At 57.7% G+C, this 16270-nt stretch overlaps 2 protein-coding genes across 2 annotated transcripts; one reads left to right on the top strand and one right to left on the bottom strand.

Moving 5' to 3' along the window:
- Positions 1-2627: 2627 nt before the first annotated feature.
- On the top strand, positions 2628-5945 carry LOC128577608 (paraneoplastic antigen-like protein 6B). The gene is made up of 2 exons (XM_053579868.1): positions 2628-2919; positions 3172-5945. The coding sequence occupies exon 2, from the start codon at positions 3311-3313 to the stop codon at positions 4745-4747; it is 1437 nt and encodes a 478-aa protein (XP_053435843.1). The 5' UTR covers positions 2628-2919; positions 3172-3310; the 3' UTR covers positions 4748-5945.
- Positions 5946-8575: 2630 nt separating this feature from the next.
- Positions 8576-11892, bottom strand: PNMA6A (PNMA family member 6A). Its single transcript, XM_053579742.1, has 2 exons — positions 11602-11892; positions 8576-11349 (listed from the first exon to the last, which is right to left on the bottom strand). The coding sequence occupies exon 2, from the start codon at positions 11208-11210 to the stop codon at positions 9774-9776; it is 1437 nt and encodes a 478-aa protein (XP_053435717.1). The 5' UTR covers positions 11211-11349; positions 11602-11892; the 3' UTR covers positions 8576-9773.
- Positions 11893-16270: the final 4378 nt, after the last annotated feature.

Below are 16270 nucleotides of genomic sequence, written 5' to 3'. Positions count from 1 at the left end.
AAGTCACCGTGCTGCTGGGCCAGCTGGAAAGTCTGATTCAGCAGGAGCCTGGTGAGAGGTGGCTGGGGGCAGGTGGCATGGGAAGAGAGCAAGAGGAAGACAGCTCCAGGGGGCCCCTGTGGAGCAGGACAGGGACTTTGAGTTTAGCCTAAGTAAAGAAAAGGGAAGCCACAGGGGGAGGGGTGTCTTGCCAGGGAAGAGCAGGGTCTGGTGGTGCTGCAAAGAGATCACCCTGGCTGCTGTGGGAGTGGGGGTGGAGTATAGGGAGGGGCCCCAGTGGAGGCAGAGAGAGCAGGAGGTGGGGCCAGGTACCATGGAGATGTGGAGAAGAGCAGCAGTCATGGGCCAGATGGACAGGTAGGCAGAGAGGAGGAAGTTAGTCCAAAGGTGGGGTGGGGTTGGGGGTGGTACCCACAGAAGCTGAGAAAAGAAAGGGTTTTGAGAAGGAAGGAGAGTCAACTGTGCTGACAGGTGGAGACAGTTTGGGGAGAGAAGTGACAAAGGAAAGACAATTGAGGTGCCACAGCCCAGCCCTGGTGAGAGTGGGGATGGGGGGTGAGCATCGTGCAGAGAGTCCTGACTTGGAGTCAGCAGGTATGGAGGGAAGAAGAGTGGGAAGAGACAGGCTGAAAACTGGGAAAACTGGGTGACAGTCAGCCTGCAGGCCAGCCGAGCCAAGTGTGGAACCAGCCCACAGACATTCACATGGGAGTGACCTCTCTGAGGAAGGCCTCCAGAACACTCATGGCCAAAGCCAAGAAAGAGGACAAAACGTGTGGTATAAGCCAAAGCAGAGCTAATATCAAGGGGGGAAGGGTGTTAGACAGAGGAGGCCAACTTAGGCAGCTGGTTTGTAAGAAAAGGGGCGCGTGTCTTCATTTAGCCAGTGTTTACTGCCCAGGAGATAGAAAAGCCTGGGGAGCAAGACCATATCAACCTAAATAACAAACAGAGAGAGGTTCTCTAAATGGAAATGATCCTTCTTCCAGAATAGAGCATCACAGCGGGAATGAATACACATGCCAGAGTAAACTACAACATCCCTGAGTGAATATCCATGGAGGTAGAGGCAGGGAGGCAAAGGTTTTCAAAGGAAAGGTGAGGAGGGTCACACAATTATTTCGGGATAATCGTCCTTGGCAACAAGGATCACTAACACAGGTGGCATCAGTCTGGGGTTGGACAGACAGTTGCAGGGCAGACATCTTCACATAAGCATGTTTGGTATAAGGTTGTGGTGGCCTTCGTGCAAGGTTATAGTTTTTCAGTCTTTTGTGATGGTTTGTGTTCTGTTGTTTTTTAATCAGGCGTTCCTGCATGAGAACCCTGCCTTCATGGCCTTTCCCAGCTGTATCTGTCAGCCTCTCTCTCTTTCTTCTATCTCCCCCCTCCTTCCCTCTCCCCCCAAGCCATTTTGATTCTGATAGCGTTGATGTCCACACAGGCAAGCCAAAGTCCAACTATGAGGATACCTCTAATGTGACCTGCTTCTGGGTACACAAAATGAGAAGGCCTTCGACCTTGACCCTAGGCATTTTCTCCTAGAAACAGGCCAAGAACACATCCCTGTGATGAGGAGGAAAGGGGCAAAGGAGATTCACTTCCCAGAAGAGGAAGCAGAAACTGGGCAATAGGCCTGTGAGAGGATGCCTGACCTCACAAGCAGGGATAATGCAGGGCACTCTATGATCAGGTGGTGCTTCTCCCTGTGGGACAGGCAAATGGTCAGGGTTGGACAAGACGAAAGGCTCCTCAGGCTGTGGGGCACACAGGACCACTGGGCACAGGAGACAAATTGGATACCCCACTCCCAGTGCACTGCATCTCCATTCACAGACCAGGCAGAGACCCAGAGACCCAAATACCATCTCTGAGAAGGGACAAGGACTTTCCGAAGTACTGTAAGATACGGTTCCCAAGGGGCTAGGCCCTAAGCAGCAGAAGCCCCAGGTTCTTGGAACTTGGGACTTGCAGCTGCACAATGGAAAAGTCCAGGGCAAACTTGGTTGCTGGGCCACTGTGCTTGGGGCTGGCCACTGGCACTGGGGCAGCAAAGAGAAGCACGCAGTGCTCGGCCAGTGGTGTGCCCACGGTGGCCAAGGCCTGTGGTCTCCTGGAGCCCGATGGACAGCGACTGGGCCAGGGGGTGGAGGGTGTGAGCGCACGTCAGTGCCTGTGGCATCTACTCCAGGGACTCCCACCGGGCCAGGTGCTCCCTGCCTCTCCCAGCCTAAGCTGGCAGGACCAGTCCTAGGTAAAGGGGGAGGGGGGCGAGCAGACCAAGAAGCCCCAGCGCCCTCCCCCACACCGCCCCTGGTCAGAAGGCAGCACTGGTAGGCACACCTCGGGACCCTCACACTGCTCTCTGGTGGGCCCCCCGGGGTGCAGAGCCCCTCACCCCGCTGACACCCCGAAGGCACACCAAGGAGCGGTGGGGGAGCGGGCTGGATGTGGGTGGGGATCACGTGGGGAGAGCCAAAGGCACAGGGACTCTTGGGCACGGACTCTTCCCCACTGGGGGGGCACCTGTGGCAGGAGCCCTCGGGGGCGGACAGAGGAGCAGGTGACGTCACCCGCGGTCGTGGGGCGCCAGGGGGAGGGGGAGGGGGGCAGCAGCAGCTCGGCCGCGTGACCGGCGCGCGCCAATGGCCCGGCGGTCTCCTGGGCGACGCGGAGGGTCTGCGCTCCCCCGCCGCCGCCGCCGCCGCCGCGCCCCCGCCCCGCGTCCGCACTGCAGAGAGCAGTGGCGAGCAGGCGCCGGCGCACTGGCCCACGTGCGGCGCGGGGAGAGCGAGAGGGAGCGGCAGAGCAAGCGAGGGAGAGCGGGGCTCAGGGCGGCCGACCCCGTCGCAGCTCCGCGCCGCCCCGTGCCTCTGTCGCTGCGACCTGGACCGGGAAGGACCCCCGCCCCGGGAGGAGGTACCAGCCCCTGGGAGGGGGCGTTGGGCCCCGGGAGGCTCCGCTGCCCTCGTTGCGCCAGGGCAGGACTGCGGTAGCCCGTGGGGCGGCGGGTGGCGGGCGACGGGCGGTGCGGGGAGAGGGCTGTGGCCCGCGGAGACTGGCGGGGGCTTGGCGGGGATGGGCTCGGGGGGCCGCTCCGGGGGTGCAGGGCGGCCGGGGTAGGGGTGAGGGTGGGCATTAACCTCGTTTTCACCCTGTTCGCATTCACAGGCTGTGGAGTTACCTGGGCCGTGCTCCCCGAGTCCTAGGTTCCCGCCCCAATTCACTCCCTTCCCAGGGCCACCCTGGTCTGAGCCCGGAACGTTTCCTGCCCCTAGTAGCAGCCCCACACGGGCCGAGATTGCAGGCCATGGCGGTGACGATGCTGCAGGACTGGTGCAGGTGGATGGGCGTCAGCGCCCGCAAGGGCCTGCTTATCCTGGGCATCCCTGAGGACTGTGGTGAAGCCGAATTCCAGGAGTCCCTGGAGGCCGCCCTGTGGCCTATGGGCCACTTTACCGTCTTGGGCAAAGTGTTTCGAGAGGAGGATAATGCCACTGCAGCCCTGGTCGAGCTTGACCGGGAAGTCAACTATGCTTTGGTCCCCAGGGAAATCCCAGGCACCGGGGGGCCCTGGCCCGTGGTCTTTGTGCCACGTTGCTCAGGCGAGGAGTTCCTGGGTCGTGTGTTTCACTTCCTGGAGCAACAGGGCCAGACGGTGGAGAGTGTGGCGGGCGCCCTTGGCCTGGGGCTGCGCAGGGTGTGTTGGCTCCGCTCGGTCAGTCAGGCGGTCCAGCCCTGGGTGGAGACGGTGAGGTATGAGCGCCTGGGCCTGTTTTCTGGGAGGGACCAGCCAGCCCCAGGGGAGGAGTCCTTTGAGGCCTGGCTAGACCACACCACCGACATGCTGCACGTGTGGCAGGGGGTCTCAGAAAGGGAGAGGAGGAGGAGGCTGCTGGAAAGCTTGAGGGGGACGGCCCTGCAGCTTGTGCATGGGCTCCTGGCAGAGAACCCTGCCAGGACAGCCCAGGACTGCCTGACGGCTTTGATCCAGGTGTTTGGAGACAACGACTCCCAAGCGACCATCAGGGTGAAGTGTTTGACTGCTCAGCAGCAGTCAGGCGAGCGCCTCTCAGCTTTCGTCTTGCGGCTGGAAGTCCTGTTGCAGAAAGCCATCGAGAAGGGTGCCCTGGCCAGAGCATCTGTCGACCACGTGCGCCTGAGGCAGGTGCTTACCAGGGCCAACCTTATAGAGCCTCTGGATGAAGCGCTGAGGAAGCTGAGAATGGTGGGGAGGTCTCCAACATTCCTGGAGATGCTGGGGCTGGTTCGGGAGTCTGAGGCATGGGAGGCCAGTCTAGCCCGGAGCGTGAGAGCCCAGGCGGGGGAAGTGGCCGGTGCCCAGGCTGATGCCCAGGCTGTTGCCAGAGCTAACGCTAACGCAGAGGATGAGAAGGTAGAGAAGGAGGAGGTGCAGGTGGAGGAGGAGGAGGAGGAGGAGGAGGTGGTGGAAGAAGAAGAGGACAACGATGATGAGAATGGCCATGACCCCGCTGCTGTAGGCCTCGAAGGCCTAGGTCAGGCAGGGCCCACTGAGGCCCCCGGGGGCCCCTCCCCAGCCCAGATGGGCAGTGCATCTGGGGCCAGCCCAGGGGGTCCTGGCTGGGTGCCTGATAGCCGTGCCCAGGCAGCAGAGCAGGAGGCCGAGGAGCCCCCGCTGGAGGGGCTCAAACCCATCCCGGAGGAGTCAGAAAACGAGGACGGGGCTGGGGACATGAATCCCCCCGAGTCCTCCTTGGGCAAATAGGCTCAGAAGGCCCAGGGAGGGGGCCTCCTCTCCTGCCCTCTCAGGCAGCAGGGTCCTGGAGGCAGGGGGAAGGAGTCCACGGCCTCCACCCCACCCCACATGGAGAGCAGGGCCCCGGGAAGGGCCCGCCCAGCCCAAACCAAGCCTCCCCACAGGCCCCATCTCCCCCACGGGGCCCCAGCCACCACCCCCGGACCTTCCCAGTGACCCACATAACCATGTTTGCCACCCAGTGGGGAGGGGAGAGGTGCCCCTGCCATGATACCACCACACCTCGCCCCAGCCTCAAACCCTGCCAACTCGGGCAGCCGGCCTGAAAGCCCTTCTGCGGGGCCGGCTGTGGCCTGGGTGAGGGCACCCGAAGACATCTGTTACCCAAGGTGGACTGGGAGGCCTTTGGGAGAGGCCATCTCAGAAGTGCCGGCTGCCTGGGCCTTCTGAAGGGGGCCCCCATTCACCATCCCTGGGGCAGGCTGTGTGCCCTTTTCTGGGAAGCCCCCCCGCCCCCCTTATCTGTGTAGGCCCCATAGTGACCCAGGTGTCCAGCATACACGGCCACCAGCCACCATTCGTGTGCAAAGCTGCTGTGTGTGTGCTGGGCCTGGGGCACGTGCTGTGAGCTTCAGTGCCAGCCCAGGCTCTGCTCGCTGCAGTCCTGCATCGTGAGCTCAGCCTCTGCTTCCTCAGTGTAGATGTAGGCTGATCGCTGCCCATCCTTGCGCAGATGTGTGTTCTTACCCGAGCAGCTCCACCCCGGAAACCCCCAGCACAGTCCCAGGAGGTGGCGGGAATGTGCGTCCCCATACAGCGGGGAGAAGAGCTGGACCAGAGACAAGAAGGGGGGCTTCGAGAGGCTCCCTAGGGACTGTGCCTTGGCGTCCCACCCCTGTCGTCCCTTGTGACTCAGTTTCCTCGACTTAGTGGGGTGTGTCCTGCTGTTATTTCTGGTGTCCTGTGACTGTCCTGTGTGGGTCGTGGGGCAGGGCCACGCCCCAGTGGGTGGGCCATGAGGGGCTTCCCTGAAGTGAGTGGCCGTTGCCAGGGTCCAGCGTCCTGGCAAGGGGCAGATCGGGGGCTGGGGTGGCCCGGTTCCCGTGGCCTCTAGTGGCGGTTAGCAGTTGCTATCTGTGTTGCTGTTCCCGTCTCTACAGTGGTTGCGCTAAATGTTTCTCTTCAATAAATTGCATTAAATACTCCAGCTGAGTCTCCCCTCTGTGTGCCACTGTGGACGTGTCGCCTGGGGAGTGCTTGAGGCTTTGCACGAGGGTCAGTATCTGGGGGATCATCGGGGTAATTGGCCCTTGGACTTGCTAGATTTGTGCCCACTGGATTCCCCCATAAGTTCTGAATAGGCACAGTCCTTGCCCATCCACGAAAGCAACTGGGTAGTCCCACCAGACACAAGTGCTCAGGGCTCTGAAGCTGAACTCAATGTATAATACAAGCTCTGCCACCGGGATGTGCCCATGCCTGGGAAGGGCTTATGTTGACAGTGACCCCTTCTGTGGGACCCCTTCAGTCAGGTCCATCACAAGTCTTCTTGTTCCTTTTGGGTTGGCGGGGAGGCAGCTGGTGGCTTTTGCTAATGTTCTGCTGCTCCCGTGTTTGCTCCATCCAAGGATTCACAGCTGCCAACTGTCTCAAGCTCACAGTCAGGGACACATTTACACATTCAGAAACACATATCCAATGACACATATACTCGCACACATTCAACCACACACACATTCAATGACACACAAATACATTCAAAGGCAAATCCAATTGCACACTCACATGTTCACACACATTCAATGACACACATCATACACTTTCATTGACATGCAATTTAGTGACACACATGTTTAATAACACATCCAATGACATTCACATGCTCACATTCAGTGACACATCCACTAATACACACACATTTAGAAACACACTCATTAAAATGACACTTTTTTTAAACTTTTTTTATTGTTAAATCATAGCTGTGTACATTAGAGCAATCGCCTGTACCCATTCTAAGATGCACCATCGATGTGGCCCCACCCATTACCCTCCCTCCACCCTAACCTCCCCCCCGAAGTTCCCCTTCCTTGGCCCTTTCCCCATAGTCTTGTGCTATAGTTGGGTTATAGTCTTCATGTGAAAGCTATAATTTAGCTTCATAGTAGGGCTGAGTACATTGGATACTTTTTCTTCCATTCCTGAGATACTTTGCTAAGAAGAATATGTTCCAGCTCCATCCATGTAAACATGAAAGAGGTAAAGTCTCCATCTTTCTTTAAGGCTGCATAGTATTCCATGGTATACGTGTACCACAATTTGCTAGTCCATTCATGGGTCGATAGGCACTTGGGCTTCTTCCATGGCTTAGCAATTATGAATTGGGCTGCAATAAACATTCTGGCACAGATGAAATGACACATACATTGAAAGACACAATCACATACATTCAAATAACATGCTGAAAGACACAATTCAATGGCACACTCACATACATTGAGACACAAATGCTCACACACAACATGCACACATTCAAAAATTTTTACAATGACACACATTCAGTGACACACAAAAGCACACAATCACACACATTCATTGATGCAAACTCACACACATTCCATGACACACATATTCAATAAAGAACTGACACACATTTAATGACAGGCAGCAACACTAACATGCTAACAGAATATGATACTCTCACACAGATCTACCCATACTGACATACAATGACATACTCACACGGTCATACATTCAATGGCACACTCATGTGCTGACAAATATTCATTGACACACATTTACACATGTGTATTGATACACACAATTCAGTAAAGCTCATACATATTAATTGACACATTTACTGACACATTCAATGACACATTAAATGATAAACACACATTTAGTGATACATTCACATGCTCACACACATTCAGTGACATGTGCACAAATACAATAACACAAACTCACAAATGCTCACACACACTGACACAGTCACATTAAAGCAGTGACACACACATATTCTTTCATACGTTTAACCCACACTCCCTGAGAAATTTATTTGCATACATGTGCTCACACTCACACACATGTTGAGATTTTCATACCCATTCAAGCACACTCACACACTTAATCTCACACTTGCCTGGGGATCAGGTGATCACGACACACACAGGCCCACTCTGTAAGAGTGAAATACAGTAAGCCTCCACAAGCTCTGGCTGGGATCAATGATTTGTCCCTTTTCCTCTTGTCCTGCTCCAATAATAGGTGAATACTTGCGATGGCCCTACCCAGACACATGGGACACACGTGCCAGAGATGGTGTTGAGCACCAAGGCAGATAGGACAGAGGGCAGCAGGGCCCGCCCTGTTCCTGAAGAATACACAGACCGAGCACACTCCAAGAGTGCCTGAAACACGGGGGCTGCAGACATGGTCCCAAGAACTTGCCACCCTCCACCCTTCATTTATAGTAACACCCTGCCATTGCCAATGTATACCAGCACCTCCCAGGGCCCTTTCACCCCTGCAGAACTGTTGTCTACAGCTCTTATCCTGTAGCTGGGTCCCCCACAGGGAGGGATCCTACACCCTGGTTAAACAGCCAAAACTTCTTGAATCAGGCTCTTTCTTGGCTCTGGAGACAGTGCCCTTCACATGTAGGGTGGGATGGGCAGGGATTGTGCCTATTCAGAACTTATGGGGGAATCCAGTGGGCACAAATCTAGCAAGTCCAAGGGCCAATTACCCCGATGATCCCCCAGATACTGACCCTCGTGCAAAGCCTCAAGCACTCCCCAGGCGACACGTCCACAGTGGCACACAGAGGGGAGACTCAGCTGGAGTATTTAATGCAATTTATTGAAGAGAAACATTTAGCGCAACCACTGTAGAGACGGGAACAGCAACACAGATAGCAATTGCTAACCGCCACTAGAGGCCACGGGAACCGGGCCACCCCAGCCCCCGATCTGCCCCTTGCCAGGACGCTGGACCCTGGCAACGGCCACTCACTTCAGGGAAGCCCCTCATGGCCCACCCACTGGGGCGTGGCCCTGCCCCACGACCCACACAGGACAGTCACAGGACACCAGAAATAACAGCAGGACACACCCCACTAAGTCGAGGAAACTGAGTCACAAGGGACGACAGGGGTGGGACGCCAAGGCACAGTCCCTAGGGAGCCTCTCGAAGCCCCCCTTCTTGTCTCTGGTCCAGCTCTTCTCCCCGCTGTATGGGGACGCACATTCCCGCCACCTCCTGGGACTGTGCTGGGGGTTTCCGGGGTGGAGCTGCTCGGGTAAGAACACACATCTGCGCAAGGATGGGCAGCGATCAGCCTACATCTACACTGAGGAAGCAGAGGCTGAGCTCACGATGCAGGACTGCAGCGAGCAGAGCCTGGGCTGGCACTGAAGCTCACAGCACGTGCCCCAGGCCCAGCACACACACAGCAGCTTTGCACACGAATGGTGGCTGGTGGCCGTGTATGCTGGACACCTGGGTCACTATGGGGCCTACACAGATAAGGGGGGCGGGGGGGCTTCCCAGAAAAGGGCACACAGCCTGCCCCAGGGATGGTGAATGGGGGCCCCCTTCAGAAGGCCCAGGCAGCCGGCACTTCTGAGATGGCCTCTCCCAAAGGCCTCCCAGTCCACCTTGGGTAACAGATGTCTTCGGGTGCCCTCACCCAGGCCACAGCCGGCCCCGCAGAAGGGCTTTCAGGCCGGCTGCCCGAGTTGGCAGGGTTTGAGGCTGGGGCGAGGTGTGGTGGTATCATGGCAGGGGCACCTCTCCCCTCCCCACTGGGTGGCAAACATGGTTATGTGGGTCACTGGGAAGGTCCGGGGGTGGTGGCTGGGGCCCCGTGGGGGAGATGGGGCCTGTGGGGAGGCTTGGTTTGGGCTGGGCGGGCCCTTCCCGGGGCCCTGCTCTCCATGTGGGGTGGGGTGGAGGCCGTGGACTCCTTCCCCCTGCCTCCAGGACCCTGCTGCCTGAGAGGGCAGGAGAGGAGGCCCCCTCCCTGGGCCTTCTGAGCCTATTTGCCCAAGGAGGACTCGGGGGGATTCATGTCCCCAGCCCCGTCCTCGTTTTCTGACTCCTCCGGGATGGGTTTGAGCCCCTCCAGCGGGGGCTCCTCGGCCTCCTGCTCTGCTGCCTGGGCACGGCTATCAGGCACCCAGCCAGGACCCCCTGGGCTGGCCCCAGATGCACTGCCCATCTGGGCTGGGGAGGGGCCCCCGGGGGCCTCAGTGGGCCCTGCCTGACCTAGGCCTTCGAGGCCTACAGCAGCGGGGTCATGGCCATTCTCATCATCGTTGTCCTCTTCTTCTTCCACCACCTCCTCCTCCTCCTCCTCCTCCTCCACCTGCACCTCCTCCTTCTCTACCTTCTCATCCTCTGCGTTAGCGTTAGCTCTGGCAACAGCCTGGGCATCAGCCTGGGCACCGGCCACTTCCCCCGCCTGGGCTCTCACGCTCCGGGCTAGACTGGCCTCCCATGCCTCAGACTCCCGAACCAGCCCCAGCATCTCCAGGAATGTTGGAGACCTCCCCACCATTCTCAGCTTCCTCAGCGCTTCATCCAGAGGCTCTATAAGGTTGGCCCTGGTAAGCACCTGCCTCAGGCGCACGTGGTCGACAGATGCTCTGGCCAGGGCACCCTTCTCGATGGCTTTCTGCAACAGGACTTCCAGCCGCAAGACGAAAGCTGAGAGGCGCTCGCCTGACTGCTGCTGAGCAGTCAAACACTTCACCCTGATGGTCGCTTGGGAGTCGTTGTCTCCAAACACCTGGATCAAAGCCGTCAGGCAGTCCTGGGCTGTCCTGGCAGGGTTCTCTGCCAGGAGCCCATGCACAAGCTGCAGGGCCGTCCCCCTCAAGCTTTCCAGCAGCCTCCTCCTCCTCTCCCTTTCTGAGACCCCCTGCCACACGTGCAGCATGTCGGTGGTGTGGTCTAGCCAGGCCTCAAAGGACTCCTCCCCTGGGGCTGGCTGGTCCCTCCCAGAAAACAGGCCCAGGCGCTCATACCTCACCGTCTCCACCCAGGGCTGGACCGCCTGACTGACCGAGCGGAGCCAACACACCCTGCGCAGCCCCAGGCCAAGGGCGCCCGCCACACTCTCCACCGTCTGGCCCTGTTGCTCCAGGAAGTGAAACACACGACCCAGGAACTCCTCGCCTGAGCAACGTGGCACAAAGACCACGGGCCAGGGCCCCCCGGTGCCTGGGATTTCCCTGGGGACCAAAGCATAGTTGACTTCCCGGTCAAGCTCGACCAGGGCTGCAGTGGCATTATCCTCCTCTCGAAACACTTTGCCCAAGACGGTAAAGTGGCCCATAGGCCACAGGGCGGCCTCCAGGGACTCCTGGAATTCGGCTTCACCACAGTCCTCAGGGATGCCCAGGATAAGCAGGCCCTTGCGGGCGCTGACGCCCATCCACCTGCACCAGTCCTGCAGCATCGTCACCGCCATGGCCTGCAATCTCGGCCCGTGTGGGGCTGCTACTAGGGGCAGGAAACGTTCCGGGCTCAGACCAGGGTGGCCCTGGGAAGGGAGTGAATTGGGGCGGGAACCTAGGACTCGGGGAGCACGGCCCAGGTAACTCCACAGCCTGTGAATGCGAACAGGGTGAAAACGAGGTTAATGCCCACCCTCACCCCTACCCCGGCCGCCCTGCACCCCCGGAGCGGCCCCCCGAGCCCATCCCCGCCAAGCCCCCGCCAGTCTCCGCGGGCCACAGCCCTCTCCCCGCACCGCCCGTCGCCCGCCACCCGCCGCCCCACGGGCTACCGCAGTCCTGCCCTGGCGCAACGAGGGCAGCGGAGCCTCCCGGGGCCCAACGCCCCCTCCCAGGGGCTGGTACCTCCTCCCGGGGCGGGGGTCCTTCCCGGTCCAGGTCGCAGCGACAGAGGCACGGGGCGGCGCGGAGCTGCGACGGGGTCGGCCGCCCTGAGCCCCGCTCTCCCTCGCTTGCTCTGCCGCTCCCTCTCGCTCTCCCCGCGCCGCACGTGGGCCAGTGCGCCGGCGCCTGCTCGCCACTGCTCTCTGCAGTGCGGACGCGGGGCGGGGGCGCGGCGGCGGCGGCGGCGGCGGGGGAGCGCAGACCCTCCGCGTCGCCCAGGAGACCGCCGGGCCATTGGCGCGCGCCGGTCACGCGGCCGAGCTGCTGCTGCCCCCCTCCCCCTCCCCCTGGCGCCCCACGACCGCGGGTGACGTCACCTGCTCCTCTGTCCGCCCCCGAGGGCTCCTGCCACAGGTGCCCCCCCAGTGGGGAAGAGTCCGTGCCCAAGAGTCCCTGTGCCTTTGGCTCTCCCCACGTGATCCCCACCCACATCCAGCCCGCTCCCCCACCGCTCCTTGGTGTGCCTTCGGGGTGTCAGCGGGGTGAGGGGCTCTGCACCCCGGGGGGCCCACCAGAGAGCAGTGTGAGGGTCCCGAGGTGTGCCTACCAGTGCTGCCTTCTGACCAGGGGCGGTGTGGGGGAGGGCGCTGGGGCTTCTTGGTCTGCTCGCCCCCCTCCCCCTTTACCTAGGACTGGTCCTGCCAGCTTAGGCTGGGAGAGGCAGGGAGCACCTGGCCCGGTGGGAGTCCCTGGAGTAGATGCCACAGGCACTGACGTGCGCTCACACCCTCCACCCCCTGGCCCAGTCGCTGTCCATCGGGCTCCAGGAGACCACAGGCCTTGGCCACCGTGGGCACACCACTGGCCGAGCACTGCGTGCTTCTCTTTGCTGCCCCAGTGCCAGTGGCCAGCCCCAAGCACAGTGGCCCAGCAACCAAGTTTGCCCTGGACTTTTCCATTGTGCAGCTGCAAGTCCCAAGTTCCAAGAACCTGGGGCTTCTGCTGCTTAGGGCCTAGCCCCTTGGGAACCGTATCTTACAGTACTTCGGAAAGTCCTTGTCCCTTCTCAGAGATGGTATTTGGGTCTCTGGGTCTCTGCCTGGTCTGTGAATGGAGATGCAGTGCACTGGGAGTGGGGTATCCAATTTGTCTCCTGTGCCCAGTGGTCCTGTGTGCCCCACAGCCTGAGGAGCCTTTCGTCTTGTCCAACCCTGACCATTTGCCTGTCCCACAGGGAGAAGCACCACCTGATCATAGAGTGCCCTGCATTATCCCTGCTTGTGAGGTCAGGCATCCTCTCACAGGCCTATTGCCCAGTTTCTGCTTCCTCTTCTGGGAAGTGAATCTCCTTTGCCCCTTTCCTCCTCATCACAGGGATGTGTTCTTGGCCTGTTTCTAGGAGAAAATGCCTAGGGTCAAGGTCGAAGGCCTTCTCATTTTGTGTACCCAGAAGCAGGTCACATTAGAGGTATCCTCATAGTTGGACTTTGGCTTGCCTGTGTGGACATCAACGCTATCAGAATCAAAATGGCTTGGGGGGAGAGGGAAGGAGGGGGGAGATAGAAGAAAGAGAGAGAGGCTGACAGATACAGCTGGGAAAGGCCATGAAGGCAGGGTTCTCATGCAGGAACGCCTGATTAAAAAACAACAGAACACAAACCATCACAAAAGACTGAAAAACTATAACCTTGCACGAAGGCCACCACAACCTTATACCAAACATGCTTATGTGAAGATGTCTGCCCTGCAACTGTCTGTCCAACCCCAGACTGATGCCACCTGTGTTAGTGATCCTTGTTGCCAAGGACGATTATCCCGAAATAATTGTGTGACCCTCCTCACCTTTCCTTTGAAAACCTTTGCCTCCCTGCCTCTACCTCCATGGATATTCACTCAGGGATGTTGTAGTTTACTCTGGCATGTGTATTCATTCCCGCTGTGATGCTCTATTCTGGAAGAAGGATCATTTCCATTTAGAGAACCTCTCTCTGTTTGTTATTTAGGTTGATATGGTCTTGCTCCCCAGGCTTTTCTATCTCCTGGGCAGTAAACACTGGCTAAATGAAGACACGCGCCCCTTTTCTTACAAACCAGCTGCCTAAGTTGGCCTCCTCTGTCTAACACCCTTCCCCCCTTGATATTAGCTCTGCTTTGGCTTATACCACACGTTTTGTCCTCTTTCTTGGCTTTGGCCATGAGTGTTCTGGAGGCCTTCCTCAGAGAGGTCACTCCCATGTGAATGTCTGTGGGCTGGTTCCACACTTGGCTCGGCTGGCCTGCAGGCTGACTGTCACCCAGTTTTCCCAGTTTTCAGCCTGTCTCTTCCCACTCTTCTTCCCTCCATACCTGCTGACTCCAAGTCAGGACTCTCTGCACGATGCTCACCCCCCATCCCCACTCTCACCAGGGCTGGGCTGTGGCACCTCAATTGTCTTTCCTTTGTCACTTCTCTCCCCAAACTGTCTCCACCTGTCAGCACAGTTGACTCTCCTTCCTTCTCAAAACCCTTTCTTTTCTCAGCTTCTGTGGGTACCACCCCCAACCCCACCCCACCTTTGGACTAACTTCCTCCTCTCTGCCTACCTGTCCATCTGGCCCATGACTGCTGCTCTTCTCCACATCTCCATGGTACCTGGCCCCACCTCCTGCTCTCTCTGCCTCCACTGGGGCCCCTCCCTATACTCCACCCCCACTCCCACAGCAGCCAGGGTGATCTCTTTGCAGCACCACCAGACCCTGCTCTTCCCTGGCAAGACACCCCTCCCCCTGTGGCTTCCCTTTTCTTTACTTAGGCTAAACTCAAAGTCCCTGTCCTGCTCCACAGGGGCCCCCTGGAGCTGTCTTCCTCTTGCTCTCTTCCCATGCCACCTGCCCCCAGCCACCTCTCACCAGGCTCCTGCTGAATCAGACTTTCCAGCTGGCCCAGCAGCACGGTGACTTTTTACCACCTTTGGTCTTTGCCTTCCCTCCTTCTTGTGCGTGGGACATCTTTCCCCAAGAACTTCCTGGGGCGGCCATCCCTGCCCCATGTCTCAGCTGAACTGTCCACTCCTCCCACAGGCCCCCTCTTCCTGGCCACACGATCCAGAAGTAGACCCCAGAATCCCTTCCATTCACATTCTTACCAGCAGCATTGGTTTCTGTGTCCTCATATGATAGGTGCTGGTTTGGGTCTTTGCTTTTGAGCCTCAGGGGCTCCTTTCCCAGATGGCAAGCCAGCATCCCAGGAGAAGGGGCCTTGCCCATGGTCTCAGTCTGTTTGTGCTACTATAGCAAAATGTATGTGGCCAGGTCATTTAAAAGAACAGAAACGTATTCCTCACAGCTCTGCAGGTGGGGAAGGGCAAAATCGAGGTGCCAGCAGGTGCCTGGTGAGGACCCAGTCTCTGCTTCCAAGACGTTGCCTGGTGGCTGTGTCCTCCAGAGTGGACGAATGTTGTGTCCTCACGTGACAGAAGGGACACAAGGACAAAACAGGGGGTTTCCCTACTTCTCTCCCTTTCACAAGGGACTCATCCTGTCGAGGAAGGCAGAGCCGTCAAAGCCTAATCACATCCTAAAGGTCCCGCCTCTCAACACTACCACATTGGAGATTAGCTTTCAACATAAATCTTGGAGGGGACACAAGCATTCGAACTGCAGCTCCGTGTTTCCCACTCTGGGATCCAGGGTCTGTCTCCCTGCCCAATTCCTATGGTGAAGTCCTAACTGCCCCCCGCCCCCGGTTCCTCAGGATGTGACCTTATTTGGAGATAGAAAGAGTGGTCGCAGATGTAATTAGTTACATTTAGATGAGGTCATCCTGGAGTAGGATGGGCTCATGATCATTGATATGGCTGATGTCCTTATGAAAGGGGACATTTGGGCACACAGAGAGACATGCATACAGGGAGAATGCCACGTGAACATTGGAGTGATGCTTCCACAAGCCAAGGAATGCCTGAGGCTAACATGAAAGAAAATGGGAGCAAAGAATGGGACGGATTCTCTGTCAGGGCCTCCAGAAGGAACCACCCCTGCTGATACCTTGACATAGGACAGAGTGCTTTCCCCTACAATTCAGATCCTGCGCTCTGATATAAGTTCAGTTTTTTTAAACAACTACCTATGAAGACGTTTTAGTGCTCTGCTACATATTCTTTATGAGCGTTCAAACCTGGTTCCTAATGAACACCAACGGTTTGACTGTTGTTGGCAACACATATCTCCTCTGTTGACTTCTTCCAAATTTGGCTCTCATAAAGCCTCTCATCTGCATCCTTATGGATAGATCTGTGAAAGTTAGTTTCCCCATTGTTTCCCATTCTCTATACGAGAATCCAGCCTATATTTTCCCAAATCATGAATGCATGGGCATCAGGAAATGATCAAGATTCCTGCGGGATACAACATGAAATGTTCCCTGGAGTGAGGTGGATGTATATGGCAACATAGAACCCCCAAAGGCTTGTCCCCTTGGAGGAATACCAAACTGAACAACTATCCATGCAAGAAAGCACCTTCATATGGACCAAAAATTAGGTAAGCAGTCCCAGTACTTTTAACATCATATCAGAGAAAGAGGCATTGAATATGGTAGGAGAGACAGTTTTGAGTTGCTTTCACCACCCCTTCCCCATCCCCTGTGGCACCTCAACAGACAGAATCTGTGTACTTTGCAAGAGAGAGTAAAGTGTTTGTGTGACTTTGC

This window comes from Nycticebus coucang, chromosome X (genome assembly GCF_027406575.1).
Source record: "Nycticebus coucang isolate mNycCou1 chromosome X, mNycCou1.pri, whole genome shotgun sequence".
NCBI classification, from domain to species: Eukaryota; Metazoa; Chordata; class Mammalia; order Primates; family Lorisidae; genus Nycticebus; species Nycticebus coucang.
The sequence above is the reverse complement of the archived record's forward strand: the minus strand, read 5'-3'. Positions and strand labels throughout refer to the sequence as shown.

Bases quoted from the DNA above. Each gene is read 5' to 3' on its own strand.
- PNMA6A (XM_053579742.1), bottom strand. From the start codon at position 11,210: ATGGCGGTGACGATGCTGCAGGACTGGTGCAGGTGGATGGGCGTCAGC.
- LOC128577608 (XM_053579868.1), top strand. From the start codon at position 3,311: ATGGCGGTGACGATGCTGCAGGACTGGTGCAGGTGGATGGGCGTCAGC.